The sequence below is a fragment of the Sceloporus occidentalis genome, unplaced genomic scaffold (genome assembly GCF_023333645.1).
Source record: "Sceloporus occidentalis isolate IW3139 unplaced genomic scaffold, rSceOcc1.0.p SCAF_5, whole genome shotgun sequence".
Taxonomy (NCBI): domain Eukaryota; kingdom Metazoa; phylum Chordata; class Lepidosauria; order Squamata; family Phrynosomatidae; genus Sceloporus; species Sceloporus occidentalis.
Window position 1 is genome coordinate 44,349,266 of NW_028316985.1, and position 18,404 is coordinate 44,367,669.

Sequence of the window (18,404 nt, forward strand, 5' to 3'; positions counted from 1 at the left end):
AATGTACACCAGGAAGGGCAATTGCTGAAGGTATGAGGTCCACTTCCCTTCTCCTGGTACTCTACAAAATACATAAGGGACTGCCAAAAATCAGCAAAAATCAGCAAAACAAACAAAAACTGGAAGTCTACTTGATTTGCAAAAACTGATATATTTTCATGTTAAATAGTGATGGAGGGAACGGCTGATATTCATTTAAAAGGTTAATTGCCACTCCTGGAACCTTCTAATTCAGTCTGATTTTGGTGGGCCAGAAAAAGGGCTGACCAGGGAGTCTGTAAGGGTTGCAAGCCACAAAAACATCCTTGAGGCTACATGTCACTCGAGAACCATACATTGCCCACTGCTGTCCTAAACTTTGCTTAACGCTAACTATGGTGTATAGCAGTAAGTCAGAATTGTAAACCATGAATTGAATGTTATTTGTTTATTTAGGGAAAGAAACCATGTTGGTTAAGGAAACTTAGGCTAATCACACTTTGTTCAGGTTAAGACATAATAATTAACCAGAGCTGGTTAAAAATGGCTGGGAATGCTTCTGGGGCTCTTTCACGCCACACAATTATAGTGCTATATTCTGCTTTAACTAGCAACAACCTATGGAATCCCATTTGTTGACACACTAAGCCTATCTGGAATTCTAAACACTGCTCCCTAAATTGCAAATCCCAATATTCCATAGGCTGTTGCCATGGCAGTAGAATTACAGTGTTATGAGTGTGTTGTGTGAAAAGGTTCAGACCTCCTTCTCACAGCCACAGCAAAGGAGCAAAAGAAAAGGAGGTGCATAAAAGCCTGATGTTTGTGTTCATATAATGCTAAACTTCAGTTGTGCATTAAATTCTGATAAGGCCTTAACGCCTCCAGTTAACACAAACTATGGTTGAACAGTCAACATAAACCAACCCCTAGTTTTTGTTTAGGTACTACTTTTGAAGTGTAGGTACAAGTGACTACTTCTGTGTAATGAAAATTGTCTCCTTATCCCTTAGAATATGGTGGCCTCTGCCTGATTCAGACCCCTCTCCCTTGGAAATCAGAGTGAGAGCACAACCATAGTTATAGCAACAACAAACATATTTCTCAACATGTTTGCCAGTTTCTAAGGTAAACAGGGGACTAGCTGGGTTTGCAAAAGAGGAACTGCAGGCAGGAGAAGGGTTATGCAACACTTTCCTGCCCACCACTTCTCACTAAAAATTTCCCCTGAAATTTCTCCTAAAATAACTTTAGAAGGGAAACATCATGTTGTATTGGTTTCAATGCAAGAAAACTAGTGCAGCCTTCTGTACCTCTCCCATGTCATTTTACCAATAGTAATCCCAGTACTCGCAACTCTAGGCCTAAAGGAAAAGAGAGCTTCCCTGAACAGAAGCTTCCCCGAACAGCTCAGAAGCATTTTAACTCCAGTTTAGGAGATATAACAATAGGATTTATTCAAAATAAGCATTTTTAAAAATCATGCAATACTATCACATATCAATGCATAATAAATTATGTATTCATGGATATATCTACTGTAGTAGTAACTGCATGGAGCTTTAAAAGCCAGCTCATCCTAGACAATGACAAAACACCAGCAAAAATAAAGGCAGAAAAGCAAAGAGTTGGAAAAATACCATGACATGATGGAAAGTGGGGTCTGTTCTGTTAAGAAATGTATGTGCTAGTAAACTAAAATGCTCTCAGGGTTGCTAAAAATCATAGGTAAAGTAAAAGAAAGTATAATCACAGCTGCAAATGAGATAAATAGCAGAACAGAAAATCCTCAAAAGCAAACACTAGTTCATTAAGAAAGAGTTGTTCTGACAAAAAGAGAGTTTTGCTGTGCCAAGACCAGCATGCTGTTAGCTGCCAGGAACTCAGATTTCTTTAAAGTGGTAGCAGGTGACCCAGACTGCAAGAAATGAACAAGCAATTTTTGGCAATTTTCCTTCCTTCTGAAAAAGGTATGGTAATTGGGATTGAAAGGCTCCAAACATCAGGGTGGCAGAACTGGTAGCAAAACTGGAAGTAAACCAAAATACTGGTTTGGCAAAGAAGTTCCATCTGCCTTCCAGGAATAAACACAGTGTCTTTGTTGACTCTGAAAAAATTTATTTTAACAATCTTCACAACAAATTTTGCTTTGCAACCTCTTCTTTGTGTCTGTTTTACATCCTATTGTCTAAAGAAAAGCTTTCCAGTAAAAGCCAGAATAGTCAGTGTATAGATACACAGAATATGAGATAACATAATCTTGTTCTGAGAAGCCGTTACCCAAAATGCTGGAGTACTGGGAGCGTACTCACAATTGTACTCAATAGGGGAATATATTTAGCTCAGCAGGAAGCAGTAAGAGGGCTTCAGGTAACACTTTAAAAGCTAGGATCTAATTTATGGATAATGGTTCCAAACCAAAGAACTCCAGACTACAGAATCCACATTAGTTTAGTTTTATTTATAACAACAAAGGGAAATCAACTTTCGAAGAAAATATACACACTCACACATACAAGAATCAACAATGTAAAAGCAGTAATGGATAGCAAATTGGAGGGTTTAGCAGAAGGCACTTTTGTGTCAAAAAGGTGCCAAAACATAGCATGTTCCCTTTTTGCACATTTTATTTTAATGTTTATGTAATTTTAATCCTTAACTGTTTAATTCTTTTTTAAGGGAGGGAGATACTGTGTATATATTGTTGTATTATTTTAATGATGTATGCCGCTTTGATTGTCTTAACAAAAAGAGGGATATAAATAAAAAAATTATTATTATTTTATTTTTTATTACCCCATTGTTTCTAAATCGACCCAAAATTCTTTCCCCCCAATGCAAAAACAGGAAAAAACCAGGCTAAAAATACAAGAAGTACGAACTGGAAGTATATTTCTGGGCACTTCTGGATAACATCTGTTAGCCAATATTTGGCTGAAATGACTTACTCCAATATCTCTGGAGGGGTCCTGACAGTGCTGACAGAGTTTTCCAAGACCAGATACCAGGGTGGAACAAAGTTTCACAATGGCATTGCCCATTGTTAGACTGGGTGTAATCTGGAGCAGTTACTGAGATCTCAAGACTTTCAAATCTCATGAGACTTGGAAGTGTGATTTTTGCCCTTATATTAGCCTGACCACATGGTTTCAGCCATTCAATTCACATCATGGTGTCCGGCCTCTGGTCTTGGGTGCAAATGTGGCATTGCAGCCCACTATGAGGGTGGGTGCTAAATTTTCTCAAATCCCACTACAGTCACCTACTCCTGCTCTAAATGTTTGTATATAAAGAAGGACAGAAAAATCTGTCAGGTGACATCGCTAATGTGTTAGAACAACATACCTTTGTCTATTAGATCTGCAGTCTTTAGCTGACAGGTACAGTTGATGCCTGGATGCTTACAAAGAACTTTGCTTGTCTTTGCATTTATCATTGTACAAGTGGAAAATCCTTCAGAAACAGCCAAAGAATCTCCACTGGCTGTGACAGAAATCTAAATGAACATGAAAAGTGAAAATGGTAATATTTTTTCAGCTCTAGGTAGACAGTCTGGAGAAAGTTAAAAAAAGAATGAATTAAAAGGCAAAATATTAATCAGCCACTTAAAAGACTAAATGGGAGAAAAATCAAATTACAAAATATGATGTGAAATTATTTTGTACCATTCTATTAACAATTTTGTAGGTAGCTGCACAACTCCATTTACTACATATAAAAATCCTACTACAAAGTACAGCATTTACCTACATTCTCCCTCCCCTTGCTTTCCAACATTAGTTTTTCTCTACATCTGCAACACAAACATAACTTCTGACTGCTTCTGAACACTAATTTCCTCTTCACTGCTATTCCTTTTTCATGTTTCAGGCAGACTGCTCAATTTTATTGTTTTTAAAATGTCTCACTTTTAAGTAGTATTTTTATACACTATATATACGGTATTTTTAAAATTGCACAAAAATGTGCAATATAAAGGTTTTCAGCCTGATACAGACAGGCCAAAATAAAGCTGTTTTGAGTCACTTTGCAAGTATGCTGTTTAAATGATACATGCATCCTAAGAGTCCAGAAGCCGCACCAAAACCACGCTCCAGTTCCAAAGATTGGAGTGCAGCTTTGGTGCAGCTTCCAGACTCTTAGGACGCATGCATCATTGAAACACCATACCTCCAAAGTGACCTGAAGCAGCTTTATTTTGGCCTGTCTGTATAGGGCCATAAATTACTGTAAATTTGTGATATAAATCTCTGGTCTACATTTAGAGATATAAATCTCAGGGATGTTAGCAACAGGATCTCTTGGAAATCTCTCATTCATAAAGTTACCATGGACTGATGTCTTCTTAATGGCAAAAAACAACAAGTAAATGTATACGTATTTACATAATAGATCTGTTTATCTAGATTATGATAGGTAATTTGGCACCTTGGATTTTTTTTTAAAAATTAGTTATTAAAGTATATTTAATCAGAAAATTGGCTTATAAAGAATAAAGAATGGAAAATTCTGGCATGTTTGACTATTGCCTTGTTAATTAAAAAAATTATAGCACAGCTAGCAGCTTTGTTTTGAACCACTCATTTAGGTGCTACAGAAAAAGAAGAGAGAGTTCTGCAAGAATATCTATAGGGCTAGTATCCTGACTTGGCAAGTAAAGCACATCCACACAGCTCTGTGTCATTAAGAATATATTTCTCTACTTTATCATATAGTCACATTCTACTTATCTTTCTCCTCTATTCTTTGTTTCCTTGCATCTCCCACTACCTTACTTGTGACAATTGTAGGAACAAGAGCTGCTGCTCTGAGGTTCAGGGGGCCAATATAGTTTGCTGCTGTAAGAGGCAGACCTGACTCTCTTACAGATTTGTGAGAGCAGTGAAGAGTGGCAGAGAATGGAGAGGTAAGTGTGGCAGCTGTAAGGGTGGATACAGTGGTTTTCTTGGACTAGGAGGCTTAAGAGAGGGAAGCACAGTGCCTGCAAAAATTGCAATGGTTTTGGCAGATCTATTTGGGGTGGCTGAGTATAGGAGAAGACAAGTGAGGAGAGAGGACTAGACAGAAAAACTGTGGTGCTTAAAGTGATGGCACTTTCTATGCAAGCAGGAAACAAAAAGCCCACAAGGGTTACACTGCTCAATTGTGATTTAGGATGGGGTGAAAGGCATTATTAGTAGATGCCATATTTTGCCCACTGTCTTCAACACTGTCTACAGAACTTAGCACAACTTTGCTAAGTAAGGATTTCCTTCAAAATCCTGACAAAGACATATCAATGATATTGCTGGTATATCGAGATAACTCTTATGTTTCTGTGTGCCTTCAAGTCATTTCCAACTTTTGGCACTCCCAAGGCTGCCACAACCTATGATGGGTTTTTCTTCAGAATATTTGTTCAGAGGGAGATTGCATTTGCCTTCATCTGAGGCTGAGAGAGTGTGACTTGTCCAAGGTCACCAGGGTCACCATGGCTGAGTGGGGATTCAAACCTTGTTCTCTAGAGTTCTAGTCCAATGCTTGAACCACTACACTACTCTGGCTCTCTGAGATAACTCTGTATGAGTTCATTTATTAAAATTATGCATGGATTGGTAACCTAACTACTATCTTTACCTATCCCACCTGTTCTTAATAGGCTTATACTATACATAATTAAATGCAAATAAAATATGTATAACATACCTCACCTCTGTCAGGATTAGATGTGTAGATTTTCAGGCATTTATCAGTTCCATATAAAATGCTTGTCCAATTCAATGACTTCTCTGAAAATGGACATTTTCCTTTTAAAGTACAGCTGAAGAAAATGTGAAATGATGTGTGACAGAAATATAAATAAGTTTGTTTTTCTATACAGAAATTTCCATTAATTTCAATTCACTAGCCAAACTGTGGCTGCTCTGCCTATGCATTTCTTATACTGCCTACTTAATTTTCAGATAGTATTCTATACATACATAGTCTGGGCAAAGGTAATTCAAAACATTTACAGCTAACCTACTATTTTTCTTTAACCCAGTTATTCCATTATGTCTGCTAGCTATGCATTCCGATTCCATGACCAATTATTTTTTAATTGGAAACAATTCTTTAACAATTCTTGATTCACAGTTTCACAATTCCTGATTTCACAATTCCTGATTCAATCTCAAGTTTGTCACTATATAGAAGCGATGGGTTTTATATGGGATGGGTATTGTGGTGTTATTGTGATTTTCATGTTTGTAATTTTATATAGTTTTTAGCTGATGTTTTAATTGTTTTATGGCACTATGTTTTTAGAATTGTTATTGTGTGCCACCTTGGGTCCCTTTGAGGAGAAAGGCGGGATAGAAATAAATTAAATAAATAAATAAATAAATAAATAAAGAAGACTACTTTGACTGGCAACAATGTTTAAAAAATAAATAAAATGTATTCTTATTGTTATTATTGTTTACCCAAACACAGATGACATTTTGAAACAAAAATGGGGAGAGTTTAAAGATTCCTCACTCATGTACAAATAAGCTCCACACTTCTCATATATATATATATATATATATATATATATATATATATCTTAAAGATGTCACTACATATTACATTTTAAATATCAAAGACAAGACAAAAAAACTGTGGTGCTTAAAGTGATGGCACTTTCTATGCAAGCAGGAAAAAAACTCAACAAGGGTTACACTGCTCAACTGTGATTTAGGATGAGGTGAAAGGCATTATTAGCAGATGCCATATTTTGCCCACTGTCTTCAACACTGTTTACAGAACTATACAACCTTTTGAAGATATATGACCATGGTCACATTTAACATCTTTCTACATCTGATTACACTCTAAGCCCATCCCCACAACAATGCAAACATCTGTGGTTTTAATATCACCCCACCAATGCATCTGAAGAAATGGACTGAAATCCACAAAAGCTCATGCTAAAACAAATCACTCATTGTTAAAGATGCTGCTCAAATTCCTCCTTTCTTCCTCTCCCCAACATTTCCTTTTTGTGATGAACCAAAGTAACATACAGTTGGCCCTCCTTATCCAAGGATTTTTTTATTCCACGGATTCAAGCATCCACAGCTTGAAAATATTTTTTAAAAAATATAAATTCCAAATAGCAAACCATGATTTTTGCCATTTTATTTCAGGGACACCATTTTGCTATGCCATTGTATTTATTGGGACTTGAGCCTCCATCAGGAGTCCTGGAACCAAACCCCAGTGGATAGCAAGGGCCCAGTGTAGCAATCTCTTTCAAAAGTACTGCATACTGCATGTAGCATTTACCCCTGCTCATTGGCCGCAAGTTGTCCACTCCAGTTTAAAGAAAGTTGTTGTCCCCTTCATTGATTTCACTGATGTTTAGTGCCATATAAACACACAACAGAATTGCAGCATATGGGAGACAGCAGAAGGAACAAATTGAGGAGGGGTCAGCAAGAGGGGTGGGAAGGAGAGAGAGCGTGCCTGCCACCAACTTGAGAGAACTCTTGCTTGTCAGGGTGGGTGGGAATTAAGAGAATGTGTAGGCATTTTAATATTGTTTTTATTTTAGACAGCTAGATAGATGCAGGTTTGCACTACAGGTTTGCACCACAGATTCCATTCTGTTCAAATTGAAATATTTGTTCAAACTGAACAGATTACTAATTTACTTGGACAAAACGTGCAAATAAATAATTGAAGTCTTTTTCCAGAAGTAAGACATAAAAGAGGAAAGGCCTCCATATAGCACTGGATGAAAGGCTTAGATCCTCCAGAGCATAGACCACAAGAAACAGAAGAGCTGCAAATGTGGTGGGGAAGAGTGCTGCATTGACTCCCCCTAAAAACATCCCATTAATATCAAATAAAACTCTAGAGATATAGCTGGTAGACTGCCCAACCATCATCTTTGCACTACTTGGGGACCAAAATGAGATCAATGGCATACTTCATTGGATCATCCTTCTGAACACGCAAATGAATTTAAGGGTGCAAAAGCAGCCTTATGTTCAATAGCATTAGCAAGTAGCAAGTACATTTCTATGCCACTTATCAGTGTGCTTAAGAACTCCCTAAGTGGTTTGGAATATGTAAACTAATTGCTCCCAACAAGCTGGGTAATCATTTTAGTGACCTAAGGAAGGATGCAAGGCTGAGTGGACCCTGGAGCCCTGCCTGGGATCGAACTCACAACCTTGTGGCTGTGAATGGCTGCAGTACAGGCATTTAACCACTGTTCCACCAGGGCTCTTGCTGATTTCTTTGGGGCCCATGGAGGAGACCTTCACAGTGAATTGGACTCCAGGATTCTGCTTGCCAGCCCTGTGAAAATATTAACATTGCCAACTATTTGAGAGAACTTTGTGTTCCCTTTAGCTATTACATTAATAGCAAAAGGCACCTTAGAGAGAGCTGCAGTGAAACATGATCTTAAAGTGACCCAGTGTTTCTTTCTCTGAGCACAGTCTTAAGCTATTAGGAATGAAAGATTAATGATAATGAAACATTTATTTGTATGATCCCGATAAGCACAAAGAAATACCTGCTCTTCAAATGGCACCATCCACAGTGTGGGTCCAATGCAGATAAACATTCTTTACAGGAAACATATTTGCTGCAATTTGCAACTTGTATTCTTCTTATCTAAAATCCAGAAACAGATTGTTTTTTTCACATTTTTAATCAACCTTTTCAGGAGGTCAAATAAACCACCACTTCACATCAGTAATATGTGTGGGCATGTGGAAGCAGGAGGACACATTCAGATGTGTTCTCTTACAGAACTGTAACAAGTGCATTACGGCATTGTTTGTGTCCTACCATAGAACTTGTGACTAAAATTACCTTATCAATTTATTAAGATTTGAATGCTAAGTCAAGAAACATACTAGTGATCATTTGGGAAATAGGCCTGTACCAATCCTGGATGGTAAAAACAAACAGCAGCCCTCTTCTGGCTGTACTTATGTTGTGGTTCCTTCAGAGACAGCAGGGTGATAAATGGATTGAAAACTAATTTGGATGCAGATTTCCAGCCAGCTGCCCTTCATTTCTAAGAAATGTTGTTAAACTGAGTGATTGTCCTGTTACATTTTAAAACCATAGTCTTCCTGGATACCTGCTGGTTTGATTTTTGGCTTGGAAGGATTTTGCTTGTGGTAATTCATGATGATATCTGACCAGAAAATGTTAAGGGCAACTGCACTCTATTAATCATATTAAATATTTCTAAAGTCTTTGACATCACAGTATATCAATGATAATGCCATAGGAGATTTGATGTGATAGGAGCTATCCGAGAAACATGACAATATCTAATAAATTCCTGTAGGCTGGGTGGGAGCTGTGCACTCTTCCTCAAACACTGATTGAACTGTAGCTGTCAGCATAACCAATGGTGAAAAATACTGAGTAGCAGTTCAATAACATTTGGAGCTCCCCACAATTCCTATCCCTAGTGTTGCTGTTCATAGGTAGCCATGGTGGTGCAGTGGTTAAATGCCGATACTGCAGGCACAAGGTTATGAGTTCGGTCCCAGGGGCTCCAAGGTTGACTCAGCCTTCCATCTTTTTGCTGGTTGGTAAAATGAGTACCCAGCTTGTTGGGGGCAATTAGCTTACAGAGTGTAAACTCCTTAGAGTGTTCTGAGTTCACTGATCAGCAGTATAGAAATGTACATGCTATTGCTATTCATTTTGTACCCCTTTAGTTTCAATGAACAACCAAAAGTTATATGAAGACATCTATTTTAAAGCCATCACTATGTGGATACTGTTGTGAACCTAGCCTTTTCTCTTGTTTTCATTAGCTTGGCCTTAAGAGTCCAATTAGTCACAGAAGACAATGTAATTCTGTTACACAATGGGAAATGGTGTGATAGCTAATCTCTTAAATTACAAAGAGCTAATTAAATCACTTGTAGAGTCTAGATTTTCTGCCTTCCATAAATCTCTCTCTTGATGTTCAAGACCATTTTCTACAGAACAATAGTCATGTCTTGCAATACATTTGGTGGGCTCCAGTTAATCAGAACTTGGTTGTGATAGCCAACTATGAAAGTGTCACTTTTATTGTGTGTGTTTAAAAGTTACTGTATTAGAGAAATCTAAAGAATTCTGGTTATTGTGAATGAGACAGCATGCCTCCTGCCTGACCACTACAGTTCAACAAATAGTGGATTTTCCATTTATTTCTTATTGTGATGTCTAATCACAATACATGCCTTGCCTTCAACAAATCAGAAGCCTATCCCATGGCTTTTCCGGAACTTGTGATTCTAGATTTACAGGGGAGAGAAAAGCCACAATGCCAGGTTCAGACATAACAATAAAGAAACCACAGGCAGCAGGGCCATTGTTTATTTCCCATTCTTGATTCTTGTTGCATACCTCCTGTTTACCTGAATTGCTCATTGATGTATTGTTATGTGCCTTCAAGTAATTTCAGACTTATGGTGACCCTAAGGCAACCCTATAATGGCGTCTTCTGATTTATTCAGAGGCGGTATGTCTTTGCCTACCTCTGAGGCTGAGAGAGTGTGATTGGCAAAAGGTCACCCATTAATTTTTTATGGCCAAGCAGAGATTCAAACCACAGTCTCCAGTCCAACATTCAAACCACTATACGTTGCTGACTCTCTATGCTGATGAATGCTGCCCATGAATTATATGGCATGGCTCCCCCAAAATTTTAGCTTGTCACAAGATATCAGGCAGGCATTTGATTCCCCAACAGTGTTAAGCAGTAGTCAGCAAACCTGATTATTAGATGGCAGATAGATGTATTCCTCATTCACAGGATCAAGTTCAAGTTTGTGAAAAACTGGTGATTCATCTTCTATTTCATATAAAATTTCTGGACAATTTGACTTCATGTTATCATCAAGAATAACCTAAAAGGACAGGATATAAAAAATTAACTATCACAGACTTGCAAATAGTTATTAAGGAGACAGAAGCTCATCTCTGTTAAAAACATCCACCATCCTCACTTTTTTCTCCTTAAAGGGCTACTGTTTTATTTATAAGGGTAGAAAGAGCGAGCAAAGCTTTCCATACGCATGCTGTGGTACACATATTTGTTTCTTTATCTGCACATATGGATCTTGGTTTGTTTATTCTAGGTTAGAGAGCTTCTAGGACTGTGAAGTGAGAGAAATGGAAGAAAGAAAGAAAATTCTATGTGACGCTTCCATAGCCTTTGGTTACTGAACTAAAATATTAAGGGTTTTAATTTGTATGTATGCATCTATACAAATACACACATAAGACACACTAGCAATATAATCACATAGATTATTATTACTCTTATCATGCTTCCATCTCTCTCTTCTGCAAAGGGATCTTATAGCCCCTTTGAGACTAACTCAGGGAAAGAAGTTTGCCAGCATAAGCTTTTGTAGAATGGGTCTACGTCTTCAATATCATGTGAACAGCTACATAGAAAACTGCAGCGATGCTGTTTGCTGTTTTTTAATCAGACCATTTACTCTTTGAAAAGGCATACAACGTCTCTGCTTCAAGAGGTTTGCCCATTTATTTTAAGTGAAAGAACCTCTAAACGACACAGATGCATAATGCAGAATTCCCTATTTTAATGGAGAAATAGGGGAAACAACATATATGTAATCTCTGTGAGTTTCTTTCAATGAACTTAATACAGACTTTACCTGTTCATTATGAATGATACAGATTTTCTGAGGGGAAAATAAACCAATGCATATGGTAGCAACTTTACATGACTTGGATCTATGAACTGATGAAAGAACAACAGTTCATGTAAAAAACACCAAAAAACAAACCACAATCCTACCTTAAGTAATTGCCCATTTCGTGTCCCTAAAAACAAAACTGTCTTGTTCAAAACCACAGTGGCATAAACAGACACCAAACCGGAGTGAGTCAGTAAAGTTGAGTTGTTGAATGGCCATGCAATCTCCTCCTGAAAAATCCAACACAGAAACAAACACAATTATCAATATACATCATTAAATGAAATCTGTAAGGTTTAGGAAGGAGAGCCGGCTCTTTAACATCCCAGGCCTCTCACAGCCTCCAGGTGTCCAGCGTGGCCCCTTCCCTACATCCTCTGAACGGAAGCAGCCCTTTAACACCCCAGGGCCCCCTAATAACATCCTTTCTCCTCTGGCGGCAGAGTTTTACTCTAATTTGTTTAATTTAAATCTTCTTTTGATCTTGCCGGTTTAGCTGTTTAAATTTGTTTTTAATTAGTTCCTGGTTTTATACACCCCTGTTCTATGAAATTTTCAAGCAGTTATCAATAGGTGCTACAAGCGTGTTTAGCAGATTTTATATATATATATTTCATTTATTATTATTAATTTAATTTATATCCTGATTTTCTTCTACACTGAACCCAAGATGACTCTCATATGAATTAAGACAAACTACAGGAACTATAAAGTAACACACAGGTTTTTTTTAAACCAATCAATTTAGCTGCCATATTAAAATATCAGTTCCTTAAAACAATGTAGCATAATTTAATCAGATTACCAATTTTGGTTGCAGTTTTCTATTTCTAGAGGTCTTTGACACAGTATTGCAAAAAGCACAGCTCATCATTACAAGAATGAATGTAGCCTGTTCCTCATCAAACACAGGGATGGGAAGGAGAATTTCATACATTTTTGCTTTAACTTAAACACAAACTATCGTGTTTTTCTGACTCAGACAAAGCTGGCATGCTTCAGCTGACCATATTTCATTGACACATTAAAGTGCAGTTCATGGAAGAAGAAACTTTCAGCTTCCTCCTTGCAGGTGTATCAGAGCAGAAGAGAGGGAAGCAGTATTACAAACCCAGGAAGTGGCTGGGATTATTCTTGGCTTAGGATAACACCTGAACATGGCATCATGTACTCACTTGGGTACTCTATGGTTAATATATGATTATTTATTGGCCTGGATATTGAAAAGAACCAGTCACATTATACAAATGATTTGTGACATGTTATTTATTATCAAGGGAGCCAATATCTTAGTATTAAACTAGGTGTATTATTAAGGGAGCCTGTGGTCTGAGTGTTGAGTCCTTGTTTGGACCCAAGGACACTAAGGTTTGAATCCCCACCCAGCCATAGAAACCCACTTGGTGATTTTGGGCAAGTCACACTCTTTCTGTCTTAGAGCTGCACACCTCAACTAAATAAATCTTGCCAAGAAAACCCTTTGATCGTGTTCCTAAAAGACTTGAAGGCACATTACAACAACCATTTTCTACCAAGGCTGCACATGAATGATTAGACCCAAAAAAGATCTAATCTAATATGAAAGTTCTTAACAAAAGAATTGTTCAGACCAGTCAAGTACCCCATATAAGCCCACAAATCACCTGAGTTAAAGTAAAACATTATTACAATATAAACCCCAAAGGGGTTGAAGAGAAGGTGGCTTAACCTTTGGCTCCTGCAAGAAAACTGATTAGAATATGGGGCAGGGCAGACTGTTATCTGCAATACAAGGAGGCAGATACCTGCCTACTCTCAGTGGCATCACTGGGGCTGGTGTCACTCAGTGTGGCAACTCATGGTGTTACCCTCCTGGACCTCCTCCATGGTGAAGGGCGGTAGTCATGGGAAATGAGGAGCCCACATGCATGTGCACAATGCCACACAACCCCCCACAACCACAGGTTGGATTCTCCATGTCAAGAGCATGCACCAGGTATCAAGAGAAGCCATAATGGTCCTTAATGGTTTCACATAAAAAAGTAAATTAAAAAACCAACATCTGTGAACAAGATGGAATTGGGTTGCAAAAGGCCCCAGAGTATCTTTGTGAGATATAACAGAAAACGACAACTGTGGTTCCTGCTCCAGCATAAATGATCCAATTGTGGTTCATGGTGTTGAAAACAACAAGAGAAGTCCAGAAGAACTCTACACCCTGGAAAAGAAATACAATTTGGGATAGATATTGCTACCCTTTCCTAGGCTAGAGTGCAGATTCTGGAGGACAGACTCCCAAATACCTCAGTGCACCTTGTTTACATTTTGAGCAGATGTCATCTGAGTCATGTCAAGTAGAAGCTTCCTCTTGCTTGCTTGAGAAATAAGGTCAACTAACTTTGGGACACTGAAGAGGCATGTGACGGAGCAGTAGTGCTTTGTAATCATGACATTTCTCATCTACACAAGCACTTTCTGCGTCGCAGTGATGAAACAAATCTTACTGGTTTCAGTGGGGCACACTTTTAAGAAAGTAGGAATTAAATTAACTGCTAGCAGAACTGTTCTACTGTTCTGCCATGAAAGTCATTTTAGGTAATAGACATTACAGCAGCAAATTGTTCCTTGACTCAAGAGCGGTTGCAGCCATTTACGCTTTAATACTTAATAAAGGATGCGTCTTAATGCACAGTTGGCATTCCCCCCCATTTTATCACATGAGCATAAACCTTAACATACAGTTTTAAACTTGAAAAGCCTTCTTTGTACAATTGTTGTGTAACTATTTTGCCACTGCAAACCAAGCTCCTGCTTCCTATTTTGAGCAATGTCACAAGATCTTCTTTTACAAAAGTCCAGCAAGCCGGGTATCATTTCTTGGGAACTCTGTTTTTGAGTCAGCCAACAGTAAGCATTTTAAGGCCTGCTGACTGTAACAAGAAAGTTGAGCATGTCCTAAAATAGTGCTTACTGTTGGCTGTTTTATACCATTTCTGCAGTCATGCTCCTTAAGGATATAAAAGTTCAATATCCAAGCAAATTTCAGCTTCTTTATAATTTTGAAGGAGTACTAAAAATCAGACTAGTTACAAACTGTAAGGGGGGAAATGGCTACAGATTAAAGTGATGAAGTAGACATCTTATATATCAGGAATGAGGAAGCTTTGGTCCTCCAAATGTTTGAAGCGATTCACAAAATGACTATGATTATGGATTATCCCTGATCTATTACTTTTTGTCTATTACTTTTGATACTACACTTGTTTGGCAGTTAATACTATTAATATACTAATAAAGGTGTGGGGGAAGTTGAGGACAACGACAGAACTACCCTTCACTCCTGTTCCTGTCTTGTTGGAAAATGCCAGAATGATCAGCCAACTACTGGTTGTTCCCCTTTGGGAATTTCCTACAAGGTTACTAAATCCCCACCATGAATTTTAAAACCTATGTGAAACGTGTCACTAATATTACTGTAAGGGGAAGGCCATGGCAAACCTCCTCTGGACAAATCTTGCTATGATAGGGTTTTAAAGTGGTTCCCAAACTTTGTTCTTCCAAGTGTGTTGGACTTTAACTCCCAGAATTCCTAACTCTTGGCCAAGCTGGTTGGGGCTTCTGGGAGTTAAAGTTTAAAGCATCTGGAGGACCAAAGTTTAGGAACTAAACCATAGGTTGCAAAAGACTTGAAGGCACATAAAAGGAGAGTTGTTTGAGAGTGTAGTGGCCTCTCCTTCTTTGGAGGTTTTTAAGCAGAGGCTGGCTCTCCTTCTGTCGGGGTGCTTTGATGGGGACTTCCTGCATGGCAGAATGGGCTTCGACTGGGCAGAGGCCCTTGGGCTCTCTGCCACGTTTATTTATTTTTGTTTATTTCATTTCTAAGCCAGCTTTCTGCCGGAAAGGGAGCCAAAGTGGCTCACAGACTCTTCTGTGATTCTAACAGCAGCAACAGCAGCAGCAGCTGGGGCCAAATGGCTCTTCAGCCCCTTTCGAGCACCTGGGCTTCAGGGCCAATCTTGCCCTTCCGCCTCTCCTCAGACATGCGATGCTGGGAGTGGGCCTGGGCTCCATGGCGGAGAGCACCTGAAGCTCTCCCATCCCTTTCAAGCGGCATTCCTGACTGTCGGCTTCTGGGAGCTGACACCCATCTGGGGAAGCAAAGGCTGAGAACCGCTGTCCTAAGCTCCTCCAGATCTCCTGGGACCATTGCAGGCTTAGGGCAGCAGGGCTTCTCCACTTGGGGTTCCCTCTCTTCCCTGGCCAGAATGGCAGAGGCTTCTGCCTTAGCAGCGCCAGAAGTCGGAAACAGCTGGGGCCGAATGGAGTCCACGATGCCCTTCTATTTCTTCAAGTCTGCTCTGAGAGGCTCCCGGGAGGAGGGCGCCTGGAACTCCCTTCTCTGATGCCGTCTTCCTCCCCGAAAGGCGGCTTCCCGAGGGCCCTCCTCCTCCTGCTGCTGCTCTGTCCCGGGGCTGCTAGTACTCACGCAGGGCGAGGCGGTGTCCATCCAGGAGGGCGGCTCGAACTCGGCGCCGGGCCCGAAGCTGCAGCCTCCGAGGCGCCGGAGGAGGCCCTGGAGGGGGAAGAGGCAGAGGGCGCTGGCCTCGGGGCGGCCCTGCTCCCCCCGGGGCTCCTCTCCGAAGAGGCCGATCCAGAGGAGCCGGGAGCGGAGGAAGTGGGAGGCCCGGAGGGCGGCGTGGCCCAGGCAGCGGAGGGTCTTCTGGCCCCGGGGCAGCAGCCGGTCCTGGCCGAGGTCCCGCCGGAGGACCAGCATCTTGGGCGCCAGGCTGCGGCTGCGGCTGCGGTTGCGGTGCGAGAAGGGGAAGAAGAAGTGCCCCTGGGCCAGGAAGGCCTGGGCGAAGGCCAGGGGCCCCTGCTGCTGCTGCCCTCCTCCTTCCCCCGCGGAGGAGGCCAGGAAGAGGGCCTGCTCCTCGCCCACCCGGCCCTCCCACTGCCGCTTCAGGGAGACCGCCGTCCGGGCCGTGCTCTCCGAGACCTGCTCCCCTTCGGCCCCCTTGGCATCCGAGCATTGCGAGCGGGAGCCCGGTCGGAGGGGGGACTGGTGGCTGGTGGCCAGCACCAGCAGCCACTCGGAGAGCCGGGGGCTGAAGTAGAGGCACCCGGCCGAGCGAGAGTCCGGGAAGGAGCTGACCAGCTCCCTTCCGAAGGGGATCGACGGCGAAGCGGGGAAACCGCCCGGCGCCTCCGGCAGCAGATCCTGGAGGAAGCAGCCGCAGCCGGGCTCGGTCCAGCAGCTGAGCAGCCGCCAGCCCTTGCCGTCTCCGTCTCCGTCTCCCTCCGCTTCCCCTCCTCCGAAGGGCAGCAGCAGCTGGTTGTGGGCCTCCTTCTCCCCCTGGGCCTGGCACCGGCCCTCCGACTTCCAGGCCAAGGACGGCGGCGCCTCGTACCAGCAGGGACCGCTGGCTACCAGCACCCGGCCCCCCGCCACCGCCAGCGCCGACACCGGCCCCGGGAAGGAGAGCACCCTCGGGGCAGCAGCAGCAGCAGAACCCCCCGAGGCCGCCCAGAGCAGCAGCCAGGCAGCCAAGGCCAGGACCCTCGCCATGGAGAGAGCGGCCGCCAGGGACCTCCTCCTCTGCTGCTGCTTCTCTTGCAGCATCTGCAACAAGGCAAGCCCCGGAGCACAGCTGGAGCATCCCGCGGAAGGCGGCAAGCCACGCCAACGCCAACGCCAAGGCCTCCTCCTCCTCTTCCTCCTCCTCCTTTGCTCTCCTGCTGGGGCTGCCCCCGGGACAGAAGAAGTTCCCCTCTGCCCCCCTTTCTCTGTCTGGGGAAAGGCACTCCTCAATCTCTCTCTCTCTCTCTCTCTCTCTCTCTCTCCTGAGGCTTCGCCTGCAGCAGCGAAGGAACTGGAGCATCGTCCAAAGGAGGGCGGCCAACAAGGGGAAGGGCCTGGAAACCTATGAGGAACAAGACTCAGGGAGCTGGGGCTGTTGAGCCTGGAGAAGAGAAGGCTAAGAGGTGATAGACGTTGGAAGGGATGTCGCATGGAGGCCTCTTCCAACTCCATGATTCTTTGATCTATGCCAAAGCCACAGATGCTGGTGAAACGTCAGGAACAAACTCTTCTGGAACATGGCCACATGGCCCCCAAACCCCACAAAAATGGATGGATGCTGGCCATGAAAGCCTTTGACTTCCCCCAGGCTCCTCTTTCTTTGCTCGCCCCTTTCCCCTCAGCCACCTGCTTTTTGTCTCTCTCTGCCTTTCTTTCTGTATCTTGAAATTCTCCCCACCCCAAAGAAAACATCTAGCCATGTTGGCCATACAGCAAATCAGCAAAGGCCTGCCGGAAAAGATCCGTCTTAACTGCCTTTTTGAAGGCTTCATGGTTATCAGTCTGATGGATCTCATTTGGCAGGTCATTCCACAGTTTTGGACCGGCAGATGAAAAGGTCCTCTGGGAAGCTGTAGTCAGCCTGGTCTTCTTTGGCTGCAGAAGATTCCTCCCAGACGACTTAAGAGTGTGGGGTGGATTATATGGGAAGAGATGTTCCCCCAGCCATGTAGAGCTTTATAGGTAATAACCAACACCTTGTATCATGCCTGGAAGCTCATTGGGAGCCAGTGAAGAGCTTTTAAGATAGGTGTTATATTGTTTGGTATAATAATAATAATAATAGCCAAAGCATCTGAGGAAGTAGACTGGGGTCTATGAAAGCTGATGCTGCCAATTTCTTTCTTTCACATATTCCCAAAGGTGCTACGTCCTGATTCTACAGACTGACA

General features: G+C 41.8%; 1 protein-coding gene across 1 annotated transcript in view; it reads right to left on the reverse strand.

Annotated features, from left to right (window-relative positions):
- PLXNC1 (plexin C1) overlaps positions 1–17,274 on the reverse strand; it is a 68,224-nt gene extending 50,950 nt beyond the window's left edge. Inside the window, exons 1-6 of the mRNA XM_089526626.1 lie at positions 16,141–17,274; positions 11,777–11,905; positions 10,722–10,856; positions 8,507–8,607; positions 5,665–5,779; positions 3,325–3,475 (exon numbers count right to left, since the gene is read on the reverse strand). Of these exons, the coding sequence (XP_089382752.1) occupies positions 3,325–3,475; positions 5,665–5,779; positions 8,507–8,607; positions 10,722–10,856; positions 11,777–11,905; positions 16,141–17,274 (1,765 nt within the window). The remainder of the gene's footprint in view (positions 1–3,324; positions 3,476–5,664; positions 5,780–8,506; positions 8,608–10,721; positions 10,857–11,776; positions 11,906–16,140) is intronic.
- Positions 17,275–18,404: the final 1,130 nt, after the last annotated feature.